At 37.9% G+C, this 25627-nt stretch overlaps 1 protein-coding gene across 2 annotated transcripts in view; it reads left to right on the top strand.

Annotated features, from left to right (window-relative positions):
* LOC121823571 (putative ATP-dependent RNA helicase DDX60) overlaps positions 1 to 25627 on the top strand; it is a 126531-nt gene that overhangs the window by 43089 nt on the left and 57815 nt on the right. For both annotated transcript variants that reach the window (XM_076553284.1, XM_076553283.1), the window contains 9 exons: positions 318 to 570; positions 3111 to 3277; positions 3758 to 3919; positions 5931 to 6080; positions 11861 to 11980; positions 13290 to 13385; positions 16313 to 16428; positions 18246 to 18388; positions 18508 to 18617. In XM_076553284.1, coding sequence (XP_076409399.1) covers positions 318 to 570; positions 3111 to 3277; positions 3758 to 3919; positions 5931 to 6080; positions 11861 to 11980; positions 13290 to 13385; positions 16313 to 16428; positions 18246 to 18388; positions 18508 to 18617 — 1317 coding nt within the window. The remainder of the gene's footprint in view (positions 1 to 317; positions 571 to 3110; positions 3278 to 3757; positions 3920 to 5930; positions 6081 to 11860; positions 11981 to 13289; positions 13386 to 16312; positions 16429 to 18245; positions 18389 to 18507; positions 18618 to 25627) is intronic.

Raw genomic sequence — 25627 nt, 5'->3', positions numbered from 1 at the left:
GAGAGGATAGCAGATATCACTGCATGGAGGCATGAAAGAATCTTTGCAAGGTATCTTTGACAATAATTATGTTTACCCTTTTATATTTGACACTACATAGATATTTAGGAGATTCTACAGCAAGTCTTTATATTCAACGAGTTGAATTATTATGTTTTCAATCTTTTAATCTTAATTAAAAAACATTTTTATGACTATTCAAGTAGGCGATGACGGTCAAAATCATCAGTGCATACTTAAAAATACCATTTCACTCATGAAATGTCAATCTGGAATAGTTCTATCTTGTCACGAAATGTTTCTTTCCATTTGAGCAGGAGACCAAGGCTGACATCATTGCTAGAGAGAATAAGAAGAGGTTAATTGCCAAGGAAGAACAAAAAGAAGAGGAAAAATGGAATACCCTGTCATTTTCTATTGAGAAGGAGATGAAAAGGAACTTAAACTCTGGGATGAAGAAGCTGGAGGAGTTTTTGAAATCATGTAAAAGTAATTCAGTGAAAGCTCAGGCTGAAAAAGTTGGGTTAATGGCTGGCTTGAAGGCATGGAAGGATCACTGCCGAGCTGAAGGTGAGTGGCCTGTGGTTCTGTTGGCTTACCTTGATGAACTACGGAGTTCACAGTGATGTGATGATGGTGGTTTGTCACCTGCTAACCAGAAATTTGTATAGTAGGAGCCCTAAAGGATTTTTGCCTCTGTTTTTATCAATGAGCAATGACATCTCAGAGAGGTGGCCAACAGCAAAGACATAGCACATTCGTAAGCACAATTAAAGACAGGTTTAAACTAACTGCTGAGCAGGAAGAGAGCATTGTTAGCAGGACCAATAACAATGCGGCACAGAGCAAGAACCCGTCATTCACTTTTGAGTTCTGAAGTATAAACATTTTCTTTCTGGATAAGTTGGTGCTTATGTTTGCCTCCTAATTTAGTTTCCCATTGATTGTTGTGATAAAATACTTTGACAAAGGCAACTTAATGGAGAAAGGGTTTATTCTATCTGACAGCTCAAGGGGACAGTTGATTGTTGGGGAGGGCATATCAAAGTAGCAGGAGTTTGAAGCAGCTGGTTACATCATATTCCACTCACAGTTAAGATGGGTTTTCTTGCATTAATTAGCCTAATAAAGGTAATCCCTTACAAGCATGTTCATAGGCCCATCCTCCAGGTGATTCCAGATCTTGTAAAATTTACCATCAACCCCTACCTTACAGACTACTTCCAAAGTGAGTGAGGTTATTCCATGTACTCTCCTTTACATTTCCATGGAGGGAAATAAGATAAGACATAGAAAGAGGATGACAAGGATAAAGTAGGACTGCCTAGGTAGAGATGTCTAAACTAGTTAGAGGTATATGATTTACCTTAGCATATATTTATCTTGCTTTCCAAATAAGACACTGAATCTGATTTGCAGCTGGATACTACCAACAGAGATCAGAATTTAGAGTGGCTTCAAGAATATAGTGCTTTATTTCATTTGAGATTGCTTATAGGTATTGTAGACTGATAGCAGAATCCCAGCTGGGATTTCTGGGTTCTTCTGTCCAGCAAGGAGAAAGTGGGCAGGACCCATGGTTAGTGGTAGAAGCAGAGACAGTCTTTTAAGGCACTAAGTACTTCTAGGAAAGGTTAGAAGTTCAATATCCTAGTGCCTATGCCCAAAGTTGTTGTGACCTTTTGTAAGCCATTTACATAGCTGTTTTACTCTCTATCTGCACACTGAAGTATCTTCAGATTTATTTACTTCTCTCTCTCTCTCTCTCTCTCTCTCTCTCTCTCTCTCTCTCTCTGTCTCTCTCTCTCTGTCTCTCTCTCTGTCTCTCTCTGTCTCTGTCTCTCTCTCTCTCTGTCTCTCTCTCTCTCTGTCTCTCTCTCTCTCTCTCTCTCTCTCTCTCTCTCTCTCTCTCTCTCTCTCTCTCTCTCTCTCTCTCTCTCTGTGTGTGTGTGTGTGTGTGTGTAAAGTGCCCACAGATGCAGGCGAAGACATCAGATTCTCTAAAGCTGGAGTTCCAGGTGATTGTGAGGCTTCTGACATCATTGTTGGGAACCCAACTCCATAAGAGCGGCAACTGCCCTCCCCACTGACCCGTCTCTCCAGCGCCCTCTCTCTCCTTTAATGTACTTTCCTGGCCACCAAAATCTTATACTCAGATATCCTTAGTCAGAATTTAGTCACAGGGCACTTTAACCACAAGGAGGACCAGGAAACACATACTTTTACCTAGGTATGTAGAATTCCCAGTACCACAGAGACATAAATAAGGAATCTTTGGAACTACATGGTGGATAGAGAAATTAAGATTAGTAACTGCCAGAGATGCTCTTGTTCTTACTTTTCATACGACCAGATTTCACCTATCCTCCACATCCAGTTCATGAACGATCTTTCCATAAAGACTTCCTCAGGAATCAGCCCCATATAATGTCTGTAGTTTCCAATGCTCGGTGTGAACCAATCGCATATCATATACTGTGTAAGTGAACTGACTGCTCCCGGAGTGTAAGACCTCTGTTTCCTTTACTTGGCTTCCTCCTGTATAATAGCTTTCAATATGGGATTAGTAGTACTCGTTTAATAGGTGAGAGTAGGTACCAACTAAAGGAAAAGTGGGACCAAAACAGGTGTGAGAATGAAGAGTTTAGCAGCGGAGAGAAACGAACAGTGTGTGTGATGCCAGAGAAGTGGACAGGTTGTCAGAGTCTGGATGTGGTAGCTGGAAGAGATGGATTGCATTGAGCATGTGGCTCACAGCCAGTATTTCTCTGTGGAAAATAGGGCAAAATGAATGTTGCTACAATTATAATCTTATATTTAAAATCATGCAATTATTTTTTTAACAGAGGAGACATGGCCAAAAGAGACAGAAAATCTTTATAATTCACCATAAAATCCTACAAACTTCAATTTTAACAATATTTTAATTGTGAACTGTAAGATTTTTATCTGGTCCTTTCTATTCTCAAATATCCATTGATGGTGAGTAAGACAGTGAGTTTCAATAAGTGTAGTGAAGATTGATAGGCTAGGTAATTGATCTTTATTAATAAACATTTGTTATTTTGATGGCTTTTACAATAATTTTATTATTTATATTTTGTGCCAAGGTAAAACCACCAAAGACTTAAGCATAGCTGTTGATATGATGAAGAGAATCCATTCCTTATTGGACAAATACTCTGAACTCCTGCAAGAACCAGATCAGAAGCTCATAGCCAGATGTCTTATGTACTTAGGGTTTGAGGACCTAGCAAATTCTTTGTATCCAACCCAGGTAACATGTTGTGATAGATTTATTTGAACTCAGCCATTATTTGCTATACATAAACACATGTAAGATAGAGTGATCTCTTTTATGTTTATTTTTAATAGAAAATATCATCTTAGTTAATTCAACTGCCAAAAGTTGAATTAATCAAGAATTAGAAATTTTTTATAGAACTTGGTTATCACACTAGATGTCCGATGATTTCTGCAGACTTTTAAAACTAACCTGATACTTAATTCTAACAAAACAGCTCAAATGGTGTTGACTTATTTTAAATATGTCAGACTGTAGCTACAAATATTAGAGTAAACATTTGAAAATCTTGACATCTACTGATTTGTTTGTGTTTCAGAAAAGTCATGCTTCATGATGTTTGAAGGATGATTAAAATTGTTTTCATATAGAAGCTAAGTCATAAACACTTCAGTTATTTCAATGATGCTGTAACTTAAATTGTTTTCAAAATAATCTTTTAAAACAATACAGGATGAAGCAGATGATATAAAAACAACAAAAAAGAATAATAAATATTCTGTTGGAATTGGGCCAGCTCGGTTCCAACTACAACATATGGGTCACTATTTGATACGAGAAGAAAGAAAAGATCCAGACCCAAGGGTCCAAGATTTTATTCCTGATACATGGCAGGTAAAAATATGAATAAAAATAATTCTTATATTTTGTAATCTTGTATGCATCATGGAGTTTCTTATTGCTACAGCTCTCTCTCTCTCTCTCTCTCTCTCTCTCTCTCTGTATATGTGTGTGTGTGTGTTAATATTTGTATTTGTCATGGACTTCATAATATCGAGTTATTTCATTTAAAAGTCATTTCACTTAAAATTCATTGATATTTAAAATGTCTCATTTGGACTAATTCTTTCATTTAAAGAAATTAAAATTTTCATTTACTATGTAGACCATTTCCTTGGTGAGGTATTGGGTGAATTCACCCACAGAGATTCAAAGATTGAAAAGGTCTCTGCTATTAGCTATTCTCATTCTGTACCAGGCTCCAGGTTTTCTCTCTGCCAATAGAATTTCATATGTAAACAATATAAGTACTCGTGAAGAAATTCAGGTAATTTAGACAGTGGAAAAATTATTTATGGATTTACAGACTGCACACACTGCTATTCTAGCTATATTTCTGTAAACACATATAAGATAAATATCGATAGCTACACAATTTGAAGTAACTACTTCTGCACACAATTAAATATATACATATATGTATATATAATATATATATCTGATAAAATGAACATTATTTACTTATGCAAATGCAAATTTGTAGGTTTAGTCTGACTAGTTTTCCCATTCAGTTCAGGTTTTGTAAGCCATTTTTCACTAATGTAATGAAAAACCCGAGGCAGCCTAGCTTTAATGTAAAGATGCTCATTTACCTTCCATTTCTGGAGTTTCCACACCAGAGATTGGATGACTCCATTGGTCTGGCTTTCAGTGCCAGCTTGACAACAGAATAGCATCACATTATGGTGGGGCAGCTTGTGTGAGAAAGCATAACACTGTGAAAGCAAGAATCAGTTAGTTGGGCTGAAGCCTTATAGAACAAACTTTTTAGAAAGGATTCTCATCACAATTATTTCCCAAGGCTGGGACTCATAGTGACCATGGACCTCTAGGTATACTCCTCTTCTTAAACTTTCCAATGCCTCCAAATATCCTCACCTTGGGGACAAGATTTCAGGATTCCTCGGGGACATGAAGCCATATGCAAACTGGAGCATGAACCTTTTCTTATGCTGTTAATGTTGGGGTTCCTTTACAAAATGCTGATTTTCCATGAGCAGGGCATCAAGTACTTATTTCAGTGTAGGCTACAGAGCAGTCTCATTTACTCCTACTTCCCATGCACCTTCTAATTCTTTCATGCCTCTTTCATTCTGAAATGTGGCATGTGGGGAGGACTAGATTCACGGGGTGGACAGGCTGGGATTTTAGCGTACTTCCTGTCTTGTGTACTTCACGTAGGTTTTCCATTCTTTTGACAATTCACCATCTTGATGAATAAAATCATAGGATGCAGAGAGAATGCTCCCACATAGTTGCCCATCGAGGGTAAGCAGGAAAATGATGAATTTGCTGTTTCTGTGCTTCAACCATTTGCTGACTGCCATAAAAATATGGGTTGGCTGGTTCCAACAGTTGTATTTCTCAGACATTGTGTACTCCTAACTATTAAAAACAGCCTTCCTAATAATAAGATCTTTTTCTGACATTATTTTTGAGTGATTTTTCTTTATTATTATTATAAATTATACACAAGAACATGTTTAATTACGGTCTTTTCTTCCATGTATGTTGTGTACTTTGACCACATATCCATCATTCCACAGACTTGCTTCACTGCCCTCCTCATTGGCTCCTTCTTTTCCATCTCCCTTTTCTGTGCAGCACTTTTTAGACTTTTTTACTCCATTGTCGCACATGAGACTCATCTCTCAGCTGCTCCAAAGCAAGCAAACTGCATCACTTGAGAGAATGAGTAGTCTGTTGGAGCTTCCTTTTAATTTTTTCTGTGTGTCTGCAGCACTCCATCCCCGAGGCTCAGAAAAATCAAAATGGAAAAAGACTGATCTCTGTGGGTAGCATAGGGCTTGTTTGATTGACACAAATCATGATCTGACCCCTGCAGCGAGAGCTCCTGGATGTGGTGGATAACTATGAGTCTGCAGTGATTGTTGCCCCAACGTCCTCTGGTAAGACCTACGCTTCCTACTACTGCATGGAGAAGGTGCTGAAGGAGAGCGATGACGGCGTGGTTGTGTATGTTGCACCAACAAAGGTAGGATCCAGTGCATGTAATAGTTTTCTTCATTCCAGAACTTACTCAGAAATATTAGACTTTGGTGATGTGGTAGACTTTGGTTATCTAGTTTCCTTTAATTATTTTCACCAGTTAAAAATTATCATGCAAATTAATGGGCTTTATAATAGAATTTTGGATATAGTTTTTTTTTTTTAAACTTTTTTTGACCCTCCTTCACCACTCCCCTCTCCTAGGATGCAATCCCTCTCCACTGCTACCCTTCATTGTTGTGTAGACCCCACTCCACTTTCAAGTCATGTATGTTCTTGTAGACAAATATTAAAAGGTCTTAGTCATAAAAACAAGCCCAGGAGCCAGGTATTGGGGTGAATTCTGAAAGATCAGAGAGACAGAACAAGCCACAGCTAACCTTACCTCGCCAATTTCTCAGCTGATCCTGTTTCCTCAGACTGGAAGCCTCTGAGTCCTCATCCAGAAGGCATCTCAGCAGAACTGCTGCTAAAAGCCTAAAAGCTTAACAAGGCTCTAGTTCCTGGTCCTCACGCCTTATGTACCTTTCTGCTTCCTGCCATCATTTCCTGTGATTAAAGGCGTGTGTCACCATGCCTGACTGTTTCCAGTGTGGCTATGAACTCACAGAGATCTGCATGGATCTCTGTCTTTGGAATACTAGGATTAAAGGCATGTGCTACCACTGCCTAAACCTATGTTTAATATAGTGGCTGTTCTATTCTCTGACCCCCAGATAAATTTATTGGGGTGCACAATATATCAACTACATATTCTATTATTTTATTTCCCTTCCCCCTGATGACCTATTTTCCCTCTCATAATTCCCTCTAGTTTCATAACCTATACTCACTCTCACTCACATTATACATATACATATACTAAAAACTAAATTTTATTATCCAAATATAAATGAAAACATGTGGTATTTGTCTTCTGAGTTTGTGTTATTTTGCTTAATATAATAATATTTCCCATTTTTCTGTCAACAACATTGTTTCACTTTTGTTTATATTTGAATAAAATTGTGTATTTATACATTTTCTATTAATTTGTTCATGGACATCAAGGATGCTTCCATTTCCTAGCTATCGGAGTAGTAGAAATATGAACATGGATATGCACGTATCTCTGTAGTAAGACTTGAAGATCTTTGGGTATATACCCAGGAAGAAGTGATGTAGTTAGGTCATGTGGTAATTTCATTTTTAGTGCTTTGTGAAACCTCAATAATGATGTGTCTAAAGGGTATACCAGTTGATACTTTTCCCATGGTGATTAAGGGTTCCCCTTTCCATATATTTCCCCCCAACTGTTAATACTTGTTTTCTGGATTTAACCATTCTACTTGGAGTGAGATGGAATCTCAAATCTTCTTAAGGTTCCTGTTACTATTCAGTGAGACTCTGTTACACCCAAAGGTAATAGAATTTTTAGATGGGCATTTAGTTATACATTTTTTATATTTGCATATATAGATGTGCATTTCTCTGAGTAGTGATTTGGGTGATTTATTATGCATAACTTTTGGTATTTTCTCATTCATGATGTACTAGAGGATACATTTGCCTACTTTTTATAATGGAAGAGTTTGCTTTTTTACTAATTCACCAAATTTCTCTGAACCACAATGAAATACATATTCATGGATCAAGCTTTTATCTTACATTATGAATAACTAGAGTTATCCATTCCAATGATAATATTAAATTTTTTGTATGATTGTACCTATCCACATTTTCATCTGGAGGCTGTCTTCATTCATATTCCTGTTGCTGTGATAAAACACCATAACCAAAAGAAACTTGTGGATGAAAGGCTTTATTTCTGCTTACAGTTCCACAGCACAGTCCATCACTGAGAGAATCAGGGTAGGAATTCAAACTGGGTAGGAACCTGGATGCAGGAATTGATGCAGAGACCATGGAGGAGTGCTGTGTATTGGCTCCCTCCCTCATGGTTTGCTCATCCTGTTTTATTATAGCAGCCAGGATGACTAACCCAGGGGTGACACTGTTCACAGTGAACTGGACCCTCCCACATCAATCATTATTCAAGAAAGTTAGTAACAGGCCAATCTGATGGGAGCATTTTCTCAGTTGAGCTTTCCTATTCCCAAATGACTCAAGTTTGGGTCAAGTTGACATAAAACTAGCCATCACCAGAGAGTTGTGTGTTCATATACATTAAAATAACTGGGATGTCACTTTACAGTATATATTATGTGGATATGCTATATATTTTACAGTTTCGTCTATATGGTGTATACGTTTGGAGTATTAAAGCATGTAACAGATATTTGAAGGTTTGGAGCTGGAAGTTTTCCTGTGTCCTTCCTGGTTCTGTAGATGTTCAGACCCAAATAAACACACAGAGGCTTATATTATTTTCAGACTAAATGGCCTAATGACTCAGGATTCTTGCTAGCTAGCTCTTATATCTTAAATTAACCCATTTCTATAAACCTATACTTTGCCATGTGGCTTGTAGCTTACTGGTACTTTACATCTTGCTTCCTCTGGCAGTGGCTTGCAGGGTCTCCTCAGCTCTGCCTTTCTCCTTCCTCTCTCTCTAGTTGGAATGTCTCACCGAACCTTATTCTGCCTCACCATTGGCCAAATAACTTTATTTGTCAACCAATCAGAGCAACACATATTCACAGCATGCAGAATGATATCCTACATCACTTCCCCCTTTCTTTCTATTCAAAAAGGAAGGTTTTAACTTTAACATAGTAAAATTATATATAACAAAACAGTTATCAAGCAAGTGTTACAGTTATAATATCTAGTCTATTTATATTTGACAATTTCTAAGAAAATATTCTATCTCTACTCTATTTGTGAGTCTAAAGTTTCATATCTACCTTATCTCTTATCATAGCCAAGGAAAATTATAACTATCTAGTTTTCAACTACATCAAAGACCTCAGAGGGATAGAATATTATCTAAGTAAACAGGCAGAACATTGTAAGCAACTTCCAAAAATCTAGAATGACAGAGACAGCTGCCTGCCTGGGCAGTCATCCAAAGTTCCTCTGTAATGTTGGGGCATCCATCTTTAGCCCACAGGTCTAGAGTCTCAGTTGCTTCTCTCTGTGTCCTGCAGAATGTCTGGCAGTTTCTTCTGCAAAGCAGGAACCTGAAGGACCATCTTGCCTTGTAAAATTCATTGGTCACCTTCCTGTGGGTCCTGCATGTCTAGTTTATACAACATTTTGTCAAGCAGTCCAGGCAAGAACAGTTTCTTGCCTAAATGGCTGTTTTTGCCAAAAAGAAGATAAACTTCATATGTAGTGTCTTCAATGCCCATTTTTCTCTTTGAAGTAAATTGGTGCTGCCAAGAACAGATGTGTCTCACTACCCAGAAAGCCTAAGTTTTTAAAACATTTTAAATGTCATATTCTGTAGGTCTTTGAAGTGTTTGAAGATTACTTACCTAATTGAAATATATCTATGTATACCCAGAAAACTTAACATGACAATAATCATAGAAGATTAGTTATTAATCTGTATTTCTTAATTACCATAGCAATTTAAATGAGTTACATAAATATAATACTTTAAAAGAGAGTAGAAATATATATATAATTATAGTATAAAAATTAACTCTAAATTTGTATCAATAAACTGAAATCCATAGCAATGTAAAACATTTTAAACAAGTTGTTACTGTTTAAAAGTTGGTTCATTAATCTACCATTTCATCCTATCATATCTATATTATGCCCTTTTCTTCTTTAGAAAGAGATTGCATTTATAATCAACCTGCTTTAAATAAAAATAAACATTCATAAACAATATTTTGGCAGTTTGGGAGTAGCTTCTCATATTACTTCCTGCTCGATGAGGGCACTGGTTATAAATGGGGATCCTGAGAAAGTTAAGAATTATGGTCAAGTCATGACTGAAGTAGTCTATGATGCTAGATTGTCTGAGCCAGTTGCCTTGAAGCTATTTTTGGATGTTGGATCACCTGAGCCTGTCAGGGGGTTTTCCTTGATGAAACCATATTAGCTTGAATGTAATCCATAGGTTCTCATCTTCTAACAAAAACAGAACTGCTTTTCCAAAGTAACATATCCTTAGACATAAACTTTGATGTCCATATATATATATATATATATATATATATATATATATATATATATATTAGGCTTAACTCAATAGTTTTTATGATCAAATGTCTTTCTGCACTTAAAAATACTAAAGACAATATAACCCAGACTTTCTGTGTGATTTCCATCTTTACATGGCTGATTTTTTTATATTTCATTTACTTTCTCATTAAAGACTATATTTTGTAACTATGTATTTCTTTATATTACTGTCTATCCTCCTTTTACTCTTTCTTCCAAGCCGATGTACATTTTTACATATATTGTAAACTGTTTAGGGTTTTATTCATCTGAATCTGTTTTATTGTGAATCTATAATCCTTCTCTGACCAGGAGAGAGTTTAAATATACTGCTGAACTGCTTGGCTAGGACCAACAAGACAGCCTTGACTGCTAACTCTGCCCACCTCAGCTTCCCAACATGGCTGAAGTATGCCTACTGCCAACTCTAGGATGCAGTGTGTCTATGTCTCTAAGAAGCAGCATGTTGCCCAGAAACCTCTTTTTTCTATGTCTGTACAAAAGCTAAATCCACCATACAGTGCACTGCATGGCTTGGAGACATCATTGTGTGCTGCTGTGGGAATCCACCATGTTGCTTAGTTTAAGCCCACAGGTGCTAACTCGTCATAGTGTAGCTCAAGTCTGCACACCACAGCGTCTCTGTACCTTGGTGTCTCTATATCTTGACCCACATGAGACATGAAGTAAAAAGCTGTCCTTAGCTCTATTATTTTGTATTTAGAAGTGCTTTGTAAACTCTTTTAGGCCTTATGGAAATTGGAGAGCCCTGTGTTGGTACAGCATATGTAGCTGGAGTTTTCTCCAGTCCCACCCAGGCCCACAGCCACTCTGACCCAAATAAACACACAGATGCTTATATTATTTTTGAACTATATGGCCTAATGGCTCAGGCTTCTCACTAGGTAGCTCTTCCATCTTAAATTAACCCATTTCTATAAATCTATACTTTGCCAGGTGGCTTGTGGCTTACTAGTACTTTACATCTTGCTTCCCATGGCGGTGGCTGGCAGCGTCTCCTCAGCTCTGCCTGTCTCCTTAGCTCTGCCTTTCTCCTTCCTCTCTCTCTAGTTGGAATGTCCCATCTAACCTTATTCTGCCTAACCATTGGCCAAACAGATTTATTTATCAAATAATCAGAGCAACACATGTCCACAGCATATAGAACAACATCCCACAGCAAAGATTTATGGATTCCACTGGCCATGCTATCTGCTTGATCCTAAGGAAAATATACAGATTTTTGTATGTAGTAAAGCTTCTGACAACTAGGGGAGATTCTGATATATGAGATACAAATCTATTTGTGCTTCTTCTGTGACAGACTCAGATTATAAGTTGTGATCATTTCAGTTGTGCCATACATGTTAACTTTTCTGCTATAAAGGATACATTTGCCATTTTACTTTCAGAGAAATGCTTTCTGTATCTGTTTTACTGTAGGTTGTTGCTAATCAAAGAAGTTCAGGTGTTTAGTCCAACAGCTCAAAGGGAGAACTTTTTAGTGTAGAGTGGGCAGAGGAAAGGATTTGTTAAGTTTTCTGAATTCATAGCAGAACATAGTTTTGGACATCTCCATCATTCCATTAAATTTTGCTGATCTACACTTTATTATGTAGCTAATACATCTGTTTTCCTGTCAACCAGGCTCTTGTTAACCAAGTGGCAGCAACTGTTGAACATCGTTACACCAAAGTTCTGCCAGCCGGTGAAGCTCTGTGTGGTGTTTTTACCAGGGAATATCGTCAAGATGTCCTCAACTGCCAGGTTGGACATACTATTTAATAAACTTGATATCAAGTTATATAACAATGTTATATCCTTTTGACTAGAAATCTGACATTTTCATGAGCCCTGTGAAAATAATTTCCTTGAATTTGTGAAGGACAAAACTGCTTCAGAGAAAATAAAAATTGGTTACATTCTAAAGAATGTGAAAAATAGAACTTATTTTCTCTAAAGATGCTTTTGTTTTTCATTTCAACATTTATTTTATAGCTCATTCATCATGTTGCTTTACAATGGGATTCAAAATGATCCAGAGATCTTTATAGGGTGCCAAAACTTGGTGGACAGCAACATATTATCATAATTGCTTTCTCTTGATAAAGATACTCATTTTAGTTAAAAAATGCTGTGTTGTGTTGTAGTTAATGATTGTCCTGTAGTGTTAATGAAGTTATGGTTTTCTTTCTTATTGAATTTTCAGATCAGTAATTAGGATAAAATAAAAATTAAAACACACTTGTAGAGCATTATGTTGTAGACTTCAGAGTGTGCTGCCTGGATTGCCCTACAAGGAATCATCTTCCAAATTCTCTGTTAGTGTTAGATTTGAAAAACTCAAAATAGTTAAAATTAATGATTTTGATTCTTATATATGTTTCTTTTAAAAACATTTATTTAGTTAAAACATTTTATTTATTCTTTGAGAAGTTATACATGTTTAAGTTGCATTATGATCATATCCACCCACCCTCATTTTCTCTTTCTACTTCTCTTTTTTTCCCTCCAACCCACACCTCTCCCAGTATCATGTCCCTTTCCTAGCAGCCACTCAGTGGCAATAACTCCTCTGCAGGGGTGTGGCCTTGTGAGCTGCTTCCTCATTCATGCTGGAATTTCAACTGGTTTGATTTTCTGCAGGTCTTGTACAGATAACCACAGTTGCTGTGAGGTCATGAGGGAAACTGCCATGACTTGTGGAGAAGATGGCAGTCCACAATACTCTACCCCTTCCCCTGGCTCTCTCGTTCTTTCCACCTCCTTTACTGACCAATTCCTGAAGGGCTTGGGAAAGAGGTCAATATTGGTGTTCCATTTAGGGCTAGACACAGTTGGAAGGCCCAGAAACAAGAACCTGCCTTCAAATTTGATACTTTACTATTTTGTTTAATAAACTGAAGTTTCATGTGGTCTAAACTAATACATCACAAGTGTAATGAATATAATTCTTAGAAGTAGTACCAGATTTCTACTATTAGAAGATACATTCAGGACTCATAAGCTTTACCTCGTGTAGTTTTATAACTATGCGCATCCTAAGTGTTACTTCACATGATACTGTTGTTTTTAGGTGCTTATTACCGTGCCTGCCTGCTTTGAAATTCTGCTACTTGCTCCTCATCGCCAAAACTGGGTTAAGAGGATCAGATATGTTATATTTGATGAGGTAGGTTTGATTTCACTTCTCAGGCTAACTTCCCAGTGTTCTTAAATACTGCATGTCTTTGCTGCTTTGGGACATCTGCCCCTTGGATGGAGTTCAGTTTTGGAGGCAATTTCCTTCTGAACATTTTCCCCAGTTGGATTACCCTTTTGGCTCACTTCTTCTGCTGTGACTCAATAGTGTAAATGGGTGAGAGTTCTACATTTGTGAGAAACCAGTCTTCATCGGGGATGCTGTTGTGGAGGAGACAGAATTAAACTCATGACATGAGTTTCCCTTGATGGAAATCCAAAATCAAGTCTGGTCTTCAAAGCAAAAGTGTTTTTATGTTCCAGCAAGTGATGCTGATGATACAAACAATTCTGTCCATTATGACTGTTGTATTTTAAAAACAGTGAGAAGGTGTTACACCATACAACAGGGCCGACATGGGAGGCTTATTGAGGGGAAGGGAGAGAAAGGACAGAGACCTGGGGACCAGAGCAAAGGAAAAAAAAAAAGAGAAAGAGATGGGAGATAGGCAAGGCCCGCCTTTTATAAGGAAAGGTAGAGAATACACATGGTGGGTGCTCTTATTGGCTGCAGCTGAGGATATATCCTGTCAGGACTATAATTGTTTGTTTGTTTTTTGAAGACTTTTTTTTTTTTGGTGAAACCATCCTGGCTATCCTGGAATTTAGTCTATAGATCAGGCTTGCCTTGAACTCAAGAGATCCGCTTGCCTTTGCCTCCTGGGTTAAAGGCTTGTGCCACCACTGCCCACCTAACAATGACCCTTAAGGAAAACAAATAGCCTATTCAAAATATGGTTTTAAAAGTATGCTTTTAAAAAGACATTTGTGAGGAAATACAGAGTGAGGAACTTATTGTTAGACCTAAAGGGACAAGGGAAGGAAGTATTTGCTTCAGGTTCCAAAAGAGATTCTGGTTGAATGGGCTACATTTCAAGGAGTGTTCCTTAGCTGAGGTACACAGCTGGATCGGGCAACCTGGGAGGGGGCCAATGGAAAACCGATCTCAGCTTACTCCCTCAGTAACCACAACTCAGAAGTTGGTCAGAGCTAGAGATCCAGAGAACACAGAATCCCGTTGAAGTAGTATTTATGGATCAGTTTCCCTGGGCAGAGAGCATGGGGTGAAAACCAATGTAGATGTAGAATTTCTGATTGAAGCTAGAGTGAAGTTATATGGCAGCATCATTGAATATACTTATTCACCGAGACCTAGAGCATCCTAGGAAGATACATTCTTTTATTCCTGGATTTTAAACTGAGAAGAAAAAGAGAAGACTATATTTAGCTAATCTTTACTTCATTTCAGTAATAATAATAATTAATAATAATAATAATAATAATAATAACAACAATAATACATAGTTTGTAGTCCCAGAGACTAAATCCAGGTCTCTGAAGAGTCCACCACTGACCCAAATTCTCAGCCCCTTCCTTACTGTTGTAAACTTGAATTTACCAAACAAGCTGGGCTTTTATCTATTTTTTTGATACTGACTTGTTATGTTTATTTTTAGTTAACCTACATATTTGTGTCCTGGGGACTTTGGATAGTTTTATTTAAATAATACAAGACCATACATACATGTAGATCAAACACCTATATGTATAAAATTTTAAAATATTAAAATAACAAGAGGATCTAGAACACCTAGTTGTAGCTTGGATTCCAAACTCTGAAATGATGTAACACTGGACACTTCAGGTCTTCCAGTTTTATATGAAGGCAACTCCTAAAGGCTTTGAAGGCTACTGTCTATTCTGTCAGAGTCAGGGAAAATTGCTAAATATTGCAAAGCTTAAAGTTAATATTTAGCAGAATGGTATGTCATCTGATCAAGACAAAGTCAAAGAGGCAGTAGAAAATATGTATATATGCATTTCTACACACATATGTAAAACTGCTTGACTGATAGTAAGTTTTTAAAAGTTTGTTTCCAAGTGTCAAACTTAACTGTTTATTTAAGACCACAGACAAAAAAATCTTTTGCTGTCTAATTGAGTTTGGCTATGCATTCATTTACTTGGCTTCATTTGAGAAATGCCTCCCTGTGCCATTGCTAGAATTATCCAGATTTGAAGATAAAGATTAAGTGAGAAAGATAAGTTAAACCAGGGAATACAAATGCTTTCAAGCTGCCAGTAGTGCTACTGTGAAGATCAGGAGTGTCAATCACAATTGCAACCATGAAGGCAGGCTGGAGTGGACGGATGGTCGGCAAAATCTTTTTAAACTACTGACACTAAGATAATCACAGATTAAGAGGCTGTGGTTATATTTGTTGGCTTCTTACTTAATTGATAAGACTATTTTATACATGGAGATAGCAATGTGAAAGTTCTGGGGTAGGAAATGTGTGCTGAGAAACCAAGAAATGGCTGATGTGTCTGGGTCACAGGAAGACTGGGGATGAGTAACTTCAGATGATGCTGGAATAGTAGGAGTGGGCCCAATACGCCAATCATTGTATATCCCATTTAATGCTTAAATTTGTCCCACAACGAATAGAGAAACATTAACTAGTGACATGACTAGATATGGCTTCTCTTTGAAGCGTATCATTTTGTCTGTGATGTCAAGAATGTACAATTAGAGCAATAGTCACAAAGGCACTGTATCATGACTGAGATGTGGTGGTACTTTGATTGTCAATAAACATGGCAAGAAATACACAGGCCTGGAAGAAAGTTTTGAAAGCAAAATTAAAAGGAATCACAGATGGGTTGGTTAAAAATATTAAGGAAATTTCATTTGCCAAAATATCCTACATCTGGATTCTTCTAGCAGTTCTTTAAACTTCACATGGTTCATTAAAGGTGATGGGAAATACTTATGACCAACTTAAGATTCCACATATTAATTTAACTTGCCATTCTTAAAGCTAACCTGCCAGTTGAACACCTTCTTTTCTTGTATAGGTACATTGTCTTGGTGGAGAAATTGGAGCAGAAATCTGGGAGCATCTCCTTGTCATGATCCGATGTCCTTTTTTGGCCCTTTCAGCTACCATAAGCAACCCTCAACATCTTACTGAGTAAGGATTAGGTTCTATTTTGGACAGAATGTTTATCTGTTTTTATTAAGATTTATTTATTTATGATGTGTACAGTGTGTAGCTCAGTCAGTAGAGCACGAGACTCTTAATCTCAGGGTTGTGGGTTTGAGCCCCATGTTGGGCACCATTTGTAGTTGAAAGTTTTCCTGTGTCCTGCCCAGTCAGCAGTAGCTCAGACCCAAGTAAACACACAGAGTCTTATGTTAATTAAAAGTGCTTAGCCATTAAGTCAGGCTTACTACTGACTAGCTCTTGCATTTACACTCATCCCATTTCTGTTAATCTATTTGTTGCCACGTTTTCCATGGCTTTACCTGTGTGCCATTACATGCTGCTCCCTGCATGACAGGCTAGTGTCTCCTGCCTCAGCCTTCCTCTCCAGAATTCTCTTTGTCTGCTTATCCTGCTTATACTTCCTGCCTGGCTACTAGCCAATCAGTGTTTTATTAAACTACTATACAAAAGCATTATTGTACAGCAACAGTGTTCTGCCTGCATGTATGCCTGCACACCAAAAGAAGGCACCAGATCTCATTATAGATGGTTGTGAGCCAACATGTAGTTGCTGGGAATTGAACTCAGGACCTCCAGAAGAGCAGCCAGTGCTCTTAACCTCTGAGCCAATTTCTCCAGCCCCTGTTTATCTGTTTTGAGAGTTTAAATTTTATACATCTCTTATGGGCTTTAGAGTGACCTCAATTTTTGTTTAACTCATAGTAATCCCTGAATTTTCAAGCTAGTCTCTGTTTAGTTCTTTCTGATAAGTCTTGGCTACTCTCTACAAAGAAGTACCCCGCACTCCTTGGGTCAAATCTGCAGTTGAATAGGAAGTATCATATCATAGCTCAAAAATAAAATGATAGCTGCATATTCCTTTTCTTTCCCCCCCACCCCCTTTACTAGGAAACAAAAATCAGATGATAGACTGATACATTCAGCCATAGATTCCAAGATTATCCCATTTTGTAGATATATTTGTTTAGAAAGGGAGCAAATCTGTATTAGTTGAAAGCCACACATCTTGTCATTGGACTTGAATGTTGACTACTGATAACAATTTATCCTGTCGCATCTCACATGTGTCACATTCCTTGCTAAGTATTTTGCATATAGTAAATTATCTTAAATATCATCAATATTTGTGTACTACTATTTCCATTGTTATTATTAGATAACAGTACTTTTACTATTCTATTGAATTTTTAAACATGAAAGATAGTCACAGATATTAAATGATTCATGCAGGATTCAGAATTAATAGTAAGGAAGCTATAATTTTATTTCAGGTTATATGGCTCTAAAACTAATTCCCTTCTGTGAAAATTTTAAGACACATGAACTTTTTGTAATTAATTATTTAATTTCATGTAAGTTGTTTCTATTTTCTGCTTAAATAATGTATGAGTTGCTTTTGTGTTGATGTGAAAAAAAGTACCTTAAAAGCAGTACACCTTTATTTAGACTCATGGTTTTAGAAAGATTTCAGCCCATCACAGTGGAAAAGGCAGGGAGAAGAGGCTTCATCCATGGAAATGGAAGCCTGAGGTGGCTGCTTGCTCACATGGCAACAGACAGGAAGCAGAGACAGCTAGATAAGAACCTAGTATAACCTTTGTGATGGCTTATACTGGTTGTCCATTATTCCTTAAAGTCTCACTGCTAGTGACTGGGTTCTGTTATGCAGCTCCCACCTTCTAATGACTCCACAGCTTTCAAAATAATACCAAAGACTCGAAACATGAACCATTGGGCACATTACTGATTACAATATTAAGTAATATGTCTATGTTTTAAAGGTGGCTCCAGTCAGTAAAGAGGTACTGGAAACAAGTGGACAGTGCAATGGGAAAAGGAACTTTTTCCAAAAGAAATGCTGGCTCCCACGGCCGTCATCACAAAGACGAAGTGCGAGCTAGACAGTCATACAAAGTTAGACTTGGTACGTATGCTCTGTGCATTTGTATGATCTTGATTTGTTTGGTTTGGCTGCTTGATTTAAAATTATTCAACTCATCACATTTCTGATCTTTTGGAAAAATCTCCCTCTTCCCCTTTCAGTGCTCTATGGAGAGAGATACAATGATCTAGAGAAGTATCTGTGTTCTGTGAGACAAGATGAGGTTTGCTTTGATCATTTTCATCCATGTGCTTCACTAACCACAGATCACGTAAGTAACAACTTTTGTCACAGTCGTTCCACAGAACAGCACTGCCCGGCTAACAACTGAAAATGTACTACTGTGTAGATGGTAACGGAAGCGCAGCCTGATGCTAGCATGTAGAGGAAACACTACGACTTTGATTTAAAAATGAACAGCAGTGTGCAGTTTCCCTAGTTTCTCAATGTTATGATGCTATCAGGGTCCTCGAGGTTCAAAAACTACTAAACACTGTAACGATGATTTTGTGAGTTTGGGGGCACTATTTCTCCCCACTTTCCTCTTTGTTAGGCACCCATGTCTGCTGGTCTCTCTTCACTAGCTCATGGCTGCACCACTAATGAAATGATGAGGATTTAACCTCTCCTCTCAGTGCAGCTACCACCTTGTGTGAATAAGCTTCTCATGTGAGAACATGACTAATGTGTATAAATCAGGACCACATGCTTCCAATTGCCATAACAATCATGAGTCATTAGCCATGACTCTTTGGTAGTGACCCAGCAATGTAGAGACCTTGAAACAATGTCAGAAAGGCTCTTGGATGGTTAGTGGGTGATCGTTTCTTAAATATTTGCTGCATATACCTGTCTTTTGTTCTCCTTCTGTTCCGTTCCAAGGTTCATTTAAACTCACGTTGGCCTTAAAATGATAGCCATTCCTTTCTCTTCCTTCCAAGACCTGAAAAAAATTAAGTATATTCTACACTCTGATACTATATTATGGCTCCTTAATTATAATTTTATTCTTTAAAAAGTTTTACTGGACTTCTTAAAAAAGGGCTAAGTACACATTCCTCGAGAACTAAGGTCTTCCAGGGGCTTTTCCTACATTATTGCATTTACTGAATGGGTTTTGCTTGGAGGCCTTTATGACTTACCCTGTTTGTCCTAAATGCCAAAGGCTAGTACCTAAATCTTGCTTTTTCTTTTTTTTTTATTAAGAAAGTTTTTTCATTCAATTTACACCCAAGCCCTTCCCCCTGCCTCAAGCCTGCATGAGGTGTCCCATCATAGGTAGTGGGCTCCACAAAGCCCGCTCATGCACCAGGGATGGATTCTGATCCTACTGCCAGGGGGCCTCCCAAGCATATGAAACTACACAACTGTCTGGCCATGCAGAGGGCCTATTCCAGTCCCATGTATGGTTCACAGCAATTGATCCAACTTTCATGAGTTCCCTCTAGTTTGGTTTGGTCATCCCTGCATGTTTCCTCATCATGATCCTGATGTACTTGCTCATAGAATCCCTCTTCTCTTTCTTTGTCTGGACTCCTAGAGTGCTGTCTAGTGACTGGCTGTGGATCTCTGCATCTGCTTTCATTAGTCATTGAAGGAAAGTTCTGCCATGACAGAGTATTCACTGGTCTGATATTTGGGCAAGCAAGTTCAGTTCAGGCACCCTCTCAACTATTGCTAGTAGCCCAGGCTGGGGTCATCCTTGGGAATTCCTGGCAACTTCCCTAGCACTGGGTTTCTCGATACCCCATGATGTCTCTCTCTATCATGGTATCTCTTTCATTTCTCCCCCCTTGCTTCCTGTTCTAGCTCAACCATCCCATTCCCTTAGGTTCTGATCCCCTATCCCCTACCCTCCATGGCCCACTCCTCATCCCCAGTTTACTCATGGAGATCTTATCTATTATTCATTCCCAGGGAGGTCCATGCATCCCTCTTTGGGTCTTCCCTAATAATTAGCTTCTCTGGAGTTGTGGGTTGTTGACTGATTACCCTTTGCTTTGAATCTATTGTCCATTTATGAGTGATTACATACCATGTTTGTCTTTCTGAGTCTGGGTTACCCCACTCAGGATGATATTTTCTAGTTCCATCCATTTGCCTGCAAATCTCATGATGTCATTTTTTTTCTCTGCTGAGTAGTACTCCATTGTATATATGTACCACATTTTCTTAATCCATTCTTCAGTTGAGGATCATCTAAGTTGTTTCCAGGTTCTGGGTATTACAAATAATGCTGCTATGAACATAGCTGAGCATGTGTCCTTGTGGTATGATTGAATATTCCTTGGGTATATACCTAAGAGTAGTATAGCTGGGTCTTGAGGCAGATTGATTCCCAGTTTTCTGAGAAACTGCCATGCTGATGTCCAAAGTGGCTGTACCAGTTTGCACTCCCACCAACAGTGGAAGTTCCCCTTGATCCACATCTTCTCCAACATAAGTTGTCTGCAGTGCTTTTGATTTTAGCCATTCTGACAGTTGTAAGATGGTATCTCAGAGTCTTTTTGATTTGCAGCTCCCTGATAATGAAGGATGCTGAGCAATTCCTTAACTGTCTTTTGGCCATTTGGAATTCTTCATTTGAGAATTCTCTGTTTAGCTCTATAGCCCATTTTTAACTGGATTGTTTGTTATTTTGATGTGTGGTTTCTTGAGTTCCTTTTATATTTTGGAGATCAGCCCTCTGTCAGATATGAGATTGGTGAAAATATTTTCCCATTCTGTAGGCTGTCCTTTTGTCTTATTTACTGTGTCCTTTGCCTTACACAAGCTTCTCAGTTTCAGGAGGTCCCATTTATTAATTGCTGCCCTAGGTGTCTGTGCTACTGGTGTTATATTTAGGAAGTGATCTCCTGTGTCAATGTGTTCAAGACTATTTTATACTTTCTCTTCTATAAAGTTCAGTGTAACTGGTTTTATATTGAGGTCTTTGATCCACTTGGACTTCAGTTTTGTGCATGACAACAGATATGGATCGATTTGCAATAAATGTTGACATCCAGTTATTCTAGCACCATTTGTTGAAGATGCTTTCTTTTTTTCCATTGTACCATTTTGGCTTCTTTATCAAAAATCAGGTGTTCATAGGTGTGTGGGTTAATGTCAGGGTCTTCAATTCGATTCCATTGGTTCACATGTCAGTTTTTATGCCAATACCAAGCTGTTTTTATTACTATAGCTTTATAGCAGAGCTTGATGTCAGGGATGGTGATGCCTGCAGAGGTGGTTTTGTTATAGAGGATTCTTTTAGCTATCCTGGGATTTTTTGTCTTTGCAAATGAAGTTGAGTATTGTTCTTTCTGTGAAGAATTGTATTGTGATTTTGATGGGGATTGCACTGAATCTGTAGATTGCTTTTAGTAACATTGCCATTTTTACTATGTTAATCCTTCCTATCCATGAGCATGGGAGATCTTTCCATTTTCTGAGATCTTCGTCAATTTCTTTCTTCAGGGACTTAAAGTTTTTGTCATACAGGTCCTTTGCTTGCTTAGTTAGAGTAACCCCAGGGTATTTTATATTATTTGTGGCTATTGTAAAGGGTGTTATTTCTCTGATTTCTTTCTTAGCCTGTTTGTCATTTGTATATAGAAGGTCTAGGAGGGCTAGGATATAAGGATTTATTTTTTTAGTTAATCTTGTACCTTGCCCTGTTACTGAAGGTATTTATCATCTGTATGAGTTCCTTGGTCAAATTTTTGGGGTCACTTATGTATCATGTCATCTGCAAATAGTGAAAGTTTGATTCTTTCATTTCCAATTTGTATCCCCTAGATCTCCTTATGTTGTCTTATTGCTCTGGCCAGAACTTCAAGTACTATATTGAACAAGTGTGGGGAGAGTGGATAGCCTTTTCTTGTTCCTGATTTTAGTGGAATTGCTTTGAGTTTCTCTCCATTTACTTTGATGTTGGCTGTTGGCTTGCTGTAAATTGCCTTTATTATGTTTAGGTATGTTGCCTGTATTCCTGATCTCTCCAAGACCTTTATCATGAAGGGGTGTTGGATTTTGTAAAAGGCCTTTTCAGCATCTAGGAAGATGATCATGTGGTTTTTTTCTTTCAGTTTGTTTATACGGTGTATTAAATTGAGAGACCTTTGTATGTCGAACCACCGTTGCATCTCTGGGATGAAGCCTACTTGATCATGATGGATAATTGTTTTGATGTGTTCTTGGAGTCTGTTTGCCAATATTTTATTGAGTATTTTCGCATCAATATTCATGAGGTAGATCGGTCTGTAGTTTTCTTTCTTTGTTGCATTTTTGTTTGGCCTGGGAATCAGGGTAATTGTAGCCTCATAGAAAGAGTTTGGTAATGTTCCGTCTGTTTCTATTGTTTGGAACAATTTAAAGAGTATTGGTATTATCTCTTCCTTGAAGATCTGGTAGAATTCTGTGTTGAAACCATCTGGTCCTGGGCTTTTTTTGGTTGGGAGACTTTTAATGACTGGTTCTATTTCCTTAGGGGTTATTGGACTATTTAAATTATTTATCTGGTCTTGATTTAACTTAGGTATATGGCACCTATCCAGAAAATTATCCATTTCTTTTAGATTTTCCAGTTTTGTGGAATACAGGTTTTTGAAATGTTGTTCTCTTTGTTTCTATTTTATTGATTTCAGATCTCAATTTGATTATTTCCTGGCATCTCTTCCTTCTGGGTGACTTTGCTTCTCCTTGTTCTAGAACTTTTACAAGTGCTGTTAAGACACTAGTGTAAGATTTCTCCAACTTCTTTATGTGCACATTTAGTGCTATGAATTTTCCTCTTAGCAGTGCTTTCATAGTGTCCCATAAGTTTGGGTATGTAGTACATTAATTTTCATTGAACCCTAGGAAGTTTTTAATTTCTTTCTTTCTTTCTTTCTTTCTTTCTTTCTTTCTTTCTTTCTTTCTTTCTTTCTTCCTTCCTTCCTTCCTTCCTTCCTTCCTTCCTTCCTTCCTTCCTTCCTTCCTTCCTTCCTTCCTTCCTTCCTTCCTTCCTTCCTTTCTTTCTTTCTTTCTTTCTTTCTTTCTTTCTTTCTTTCTTTCTTCCTTTACCCATTGATGATTCAGTTGAGCATTATGTGGTTTCCATGAATGTGGGAGCCTGTTTTCAGGTTCCTCATGGCTTTACCCAGCAGGTAGGCATAGAGGATGATTAGGACCACAGGCCTGAGTGCAGGTATCTGAGATGGTCTGCACTTGGCTGTTTTGGGGGGAGGTCTTTTGCTCCACCCTTGGAGTTTTTATAAATATCCTAAGGCAGAGACGTTCGGGGCCCATTGGAATAGGTTCCAGGCCCTCTGTCTGGCAGATCTGTCCAGAGGTGAGAGTGCGGTGTTGAAGTCTCCCACTATTAATGTGTGGAGTTTGATGTGTGATTTAAGCTTTAGTAATTTTTTTTTTTTTTGGTTTTTCGAGACAGGGTTTCTCTTGTGTAGCTTTGCGCCTTTCCTGGAACTCACTTGGTAGCCCAGGCTGGCCTTGAACTCACAGAGATCCTCCTGCCTCTGCCTCCCGAGTGCTGGTATTAAAGGCGTGCGCCACCACCGCCCGGCTAGTAATATTTCTTTTACATATGTGGGTGCCCTTGCATTTGGGGCATAAACGTTCACAATTGATACTTCATCTTGATGGATCTTTCCTGTGATAAGGATGAAATGTCCTTTTTGATCTCTTTTGATTGATTTTAGTCTGAAGTCTATTTTGTTAGATATTAGGATAGCTACAGCAGCTTTCTTCTTAAGTCCATTTGATTGTACAGACTTTTTCCAGCCTTTTATTCTGAGGTAGTGTCTATCATTGAAATTGAGATGTGTTTCTTATATGCAGCAGAAGGATGGATCTTGTTTTCTTATCCATTCTGTCAGTTTGTGTCTTTTTATAGGTGAATTAAGTCCATTGATATTAAGGGATATTATTGACCAGTGATTGTTAATTCCTGTTATCTCTTGGTGGCAGTGTGTGTGTATTTCTCTTCTTTGGGATTTACTGCTGTGAGGTAATCTATTGCCCGTGTTTTTTTGTGTATATCTGACTTCCTTAGGTTGGAATCTTCCTTTTAGTGCTTTCTGTAGGGCTGGATTTGTGGATAAATGTTGTTTAAATCTGGTTTTGTCTTGGAATGTCTTGTTAACTCCATCTATGGTGATTGAAAGTTTTGCTGGGTGTATTAGTCTAGGCTGGCATCCATGGTCTCTAGTGTCAGCATTACATCTGTCCAGGACCTTCTGGCTTTCAAAGTCTCCATTGAGAAGTCAAGTGTTATTTTGATGGGTCTGCCTTTATAAGTCACTTGGCCTTTTTCCTTTGCTGCTCTTAATATTCTTTCTTTATTTTGTATGTTTAGTGGTTTAATTATTATGTGGCAAGGGAAATTTTTTTTTTGATGTGGGCGTCTAGTCTATTTGGTGTTCTATATGCTTCTTGTATCTTCCTTCTTTAAGTTGGGAAAGTTTTCTTCCATGATTTTGTTGAATATATTTTCTGTGCCTTTGAGTTGGTATTCTTCTCTTTCTTCTATCCCTATTATTCGTAGGTTTGGCCGTTTCATGGAGTCCCAGATTTCTTGGAATTTTTAATGTTATGGCTTTTTTGGCTTTGGCGTTTTCTTTGATTGATGACTCTCTTTACTCTATTGAATCCTCTACACTAGAGACTCTCTCTTCCACCTCTTGTATTCTGTTGGTTATCCTTGCTTCTGTGTTTGCTGTTCTCATACTCACATTTTCTATTTCCAGCATTCTATCCATTTGTGTCTTCTTCATTGTTTCTATTTCAATTTTCAGATCTTGAGCTATTCCATTCATATGTTTAATTGCTTTTACATGGTTTTCTTGGCTTTCTTTAAGGGATTTATTGATTTCTTCCATTTTTTTGTTTGTCTTTTCCTCAATTTCTTTAAAGGAAATTTTCATTTGTTCTTTAAAGGCCTCTAGCATCTTCATGAAGCTATTTTTAAGGTTCCTTTCTTCTGCTTCTACATTGAGATGTTCAGGTCTTGGTGTTGTAGAAGGGCTAGGTTCTGGTGATGCCATATTGCTCTTTATGTTGTATGTATCTTTGCACTGGTGTCTGCCCATCTCTTCCTCCAGTAGGTGCAAGAGATGCCTGTGTCTGAGCGAGTTGCTATTGGTCCACTCTGTGCTTGCTGTATCTGTGTCTCAGGGGGCCCCTTTGGGTCTAATCTTAGCTCTTGATCTAATCAAAGCTGGAAGATTCTGTATCTCAGGGAGCTGCTCTTTGCCCAAGCCAAGCTAGCTGATTCTGTGACTCTTGGTCTTACCAGGGCTCTTG

Source organism: Peromyscus maniculatus, chromosome 17 (assembly GCF_049852395.1).
Source record: "Peromyscus maniculatus bairdii isolate BWxNUB_F1_BW_parent chromosome 17, HU_Pman_BW_mat_3.1, whole genome shotgun sequence".
Lineage (NCBI taxonomy): Eukaryota > Metazoa > Chordata > Mammalia > Rodentia > Cricetidae > Peromyscus > Peromyscus maniculatus.
This window is presented reverse-complemented; position numbering and strand designations above follow the sequence as displayed.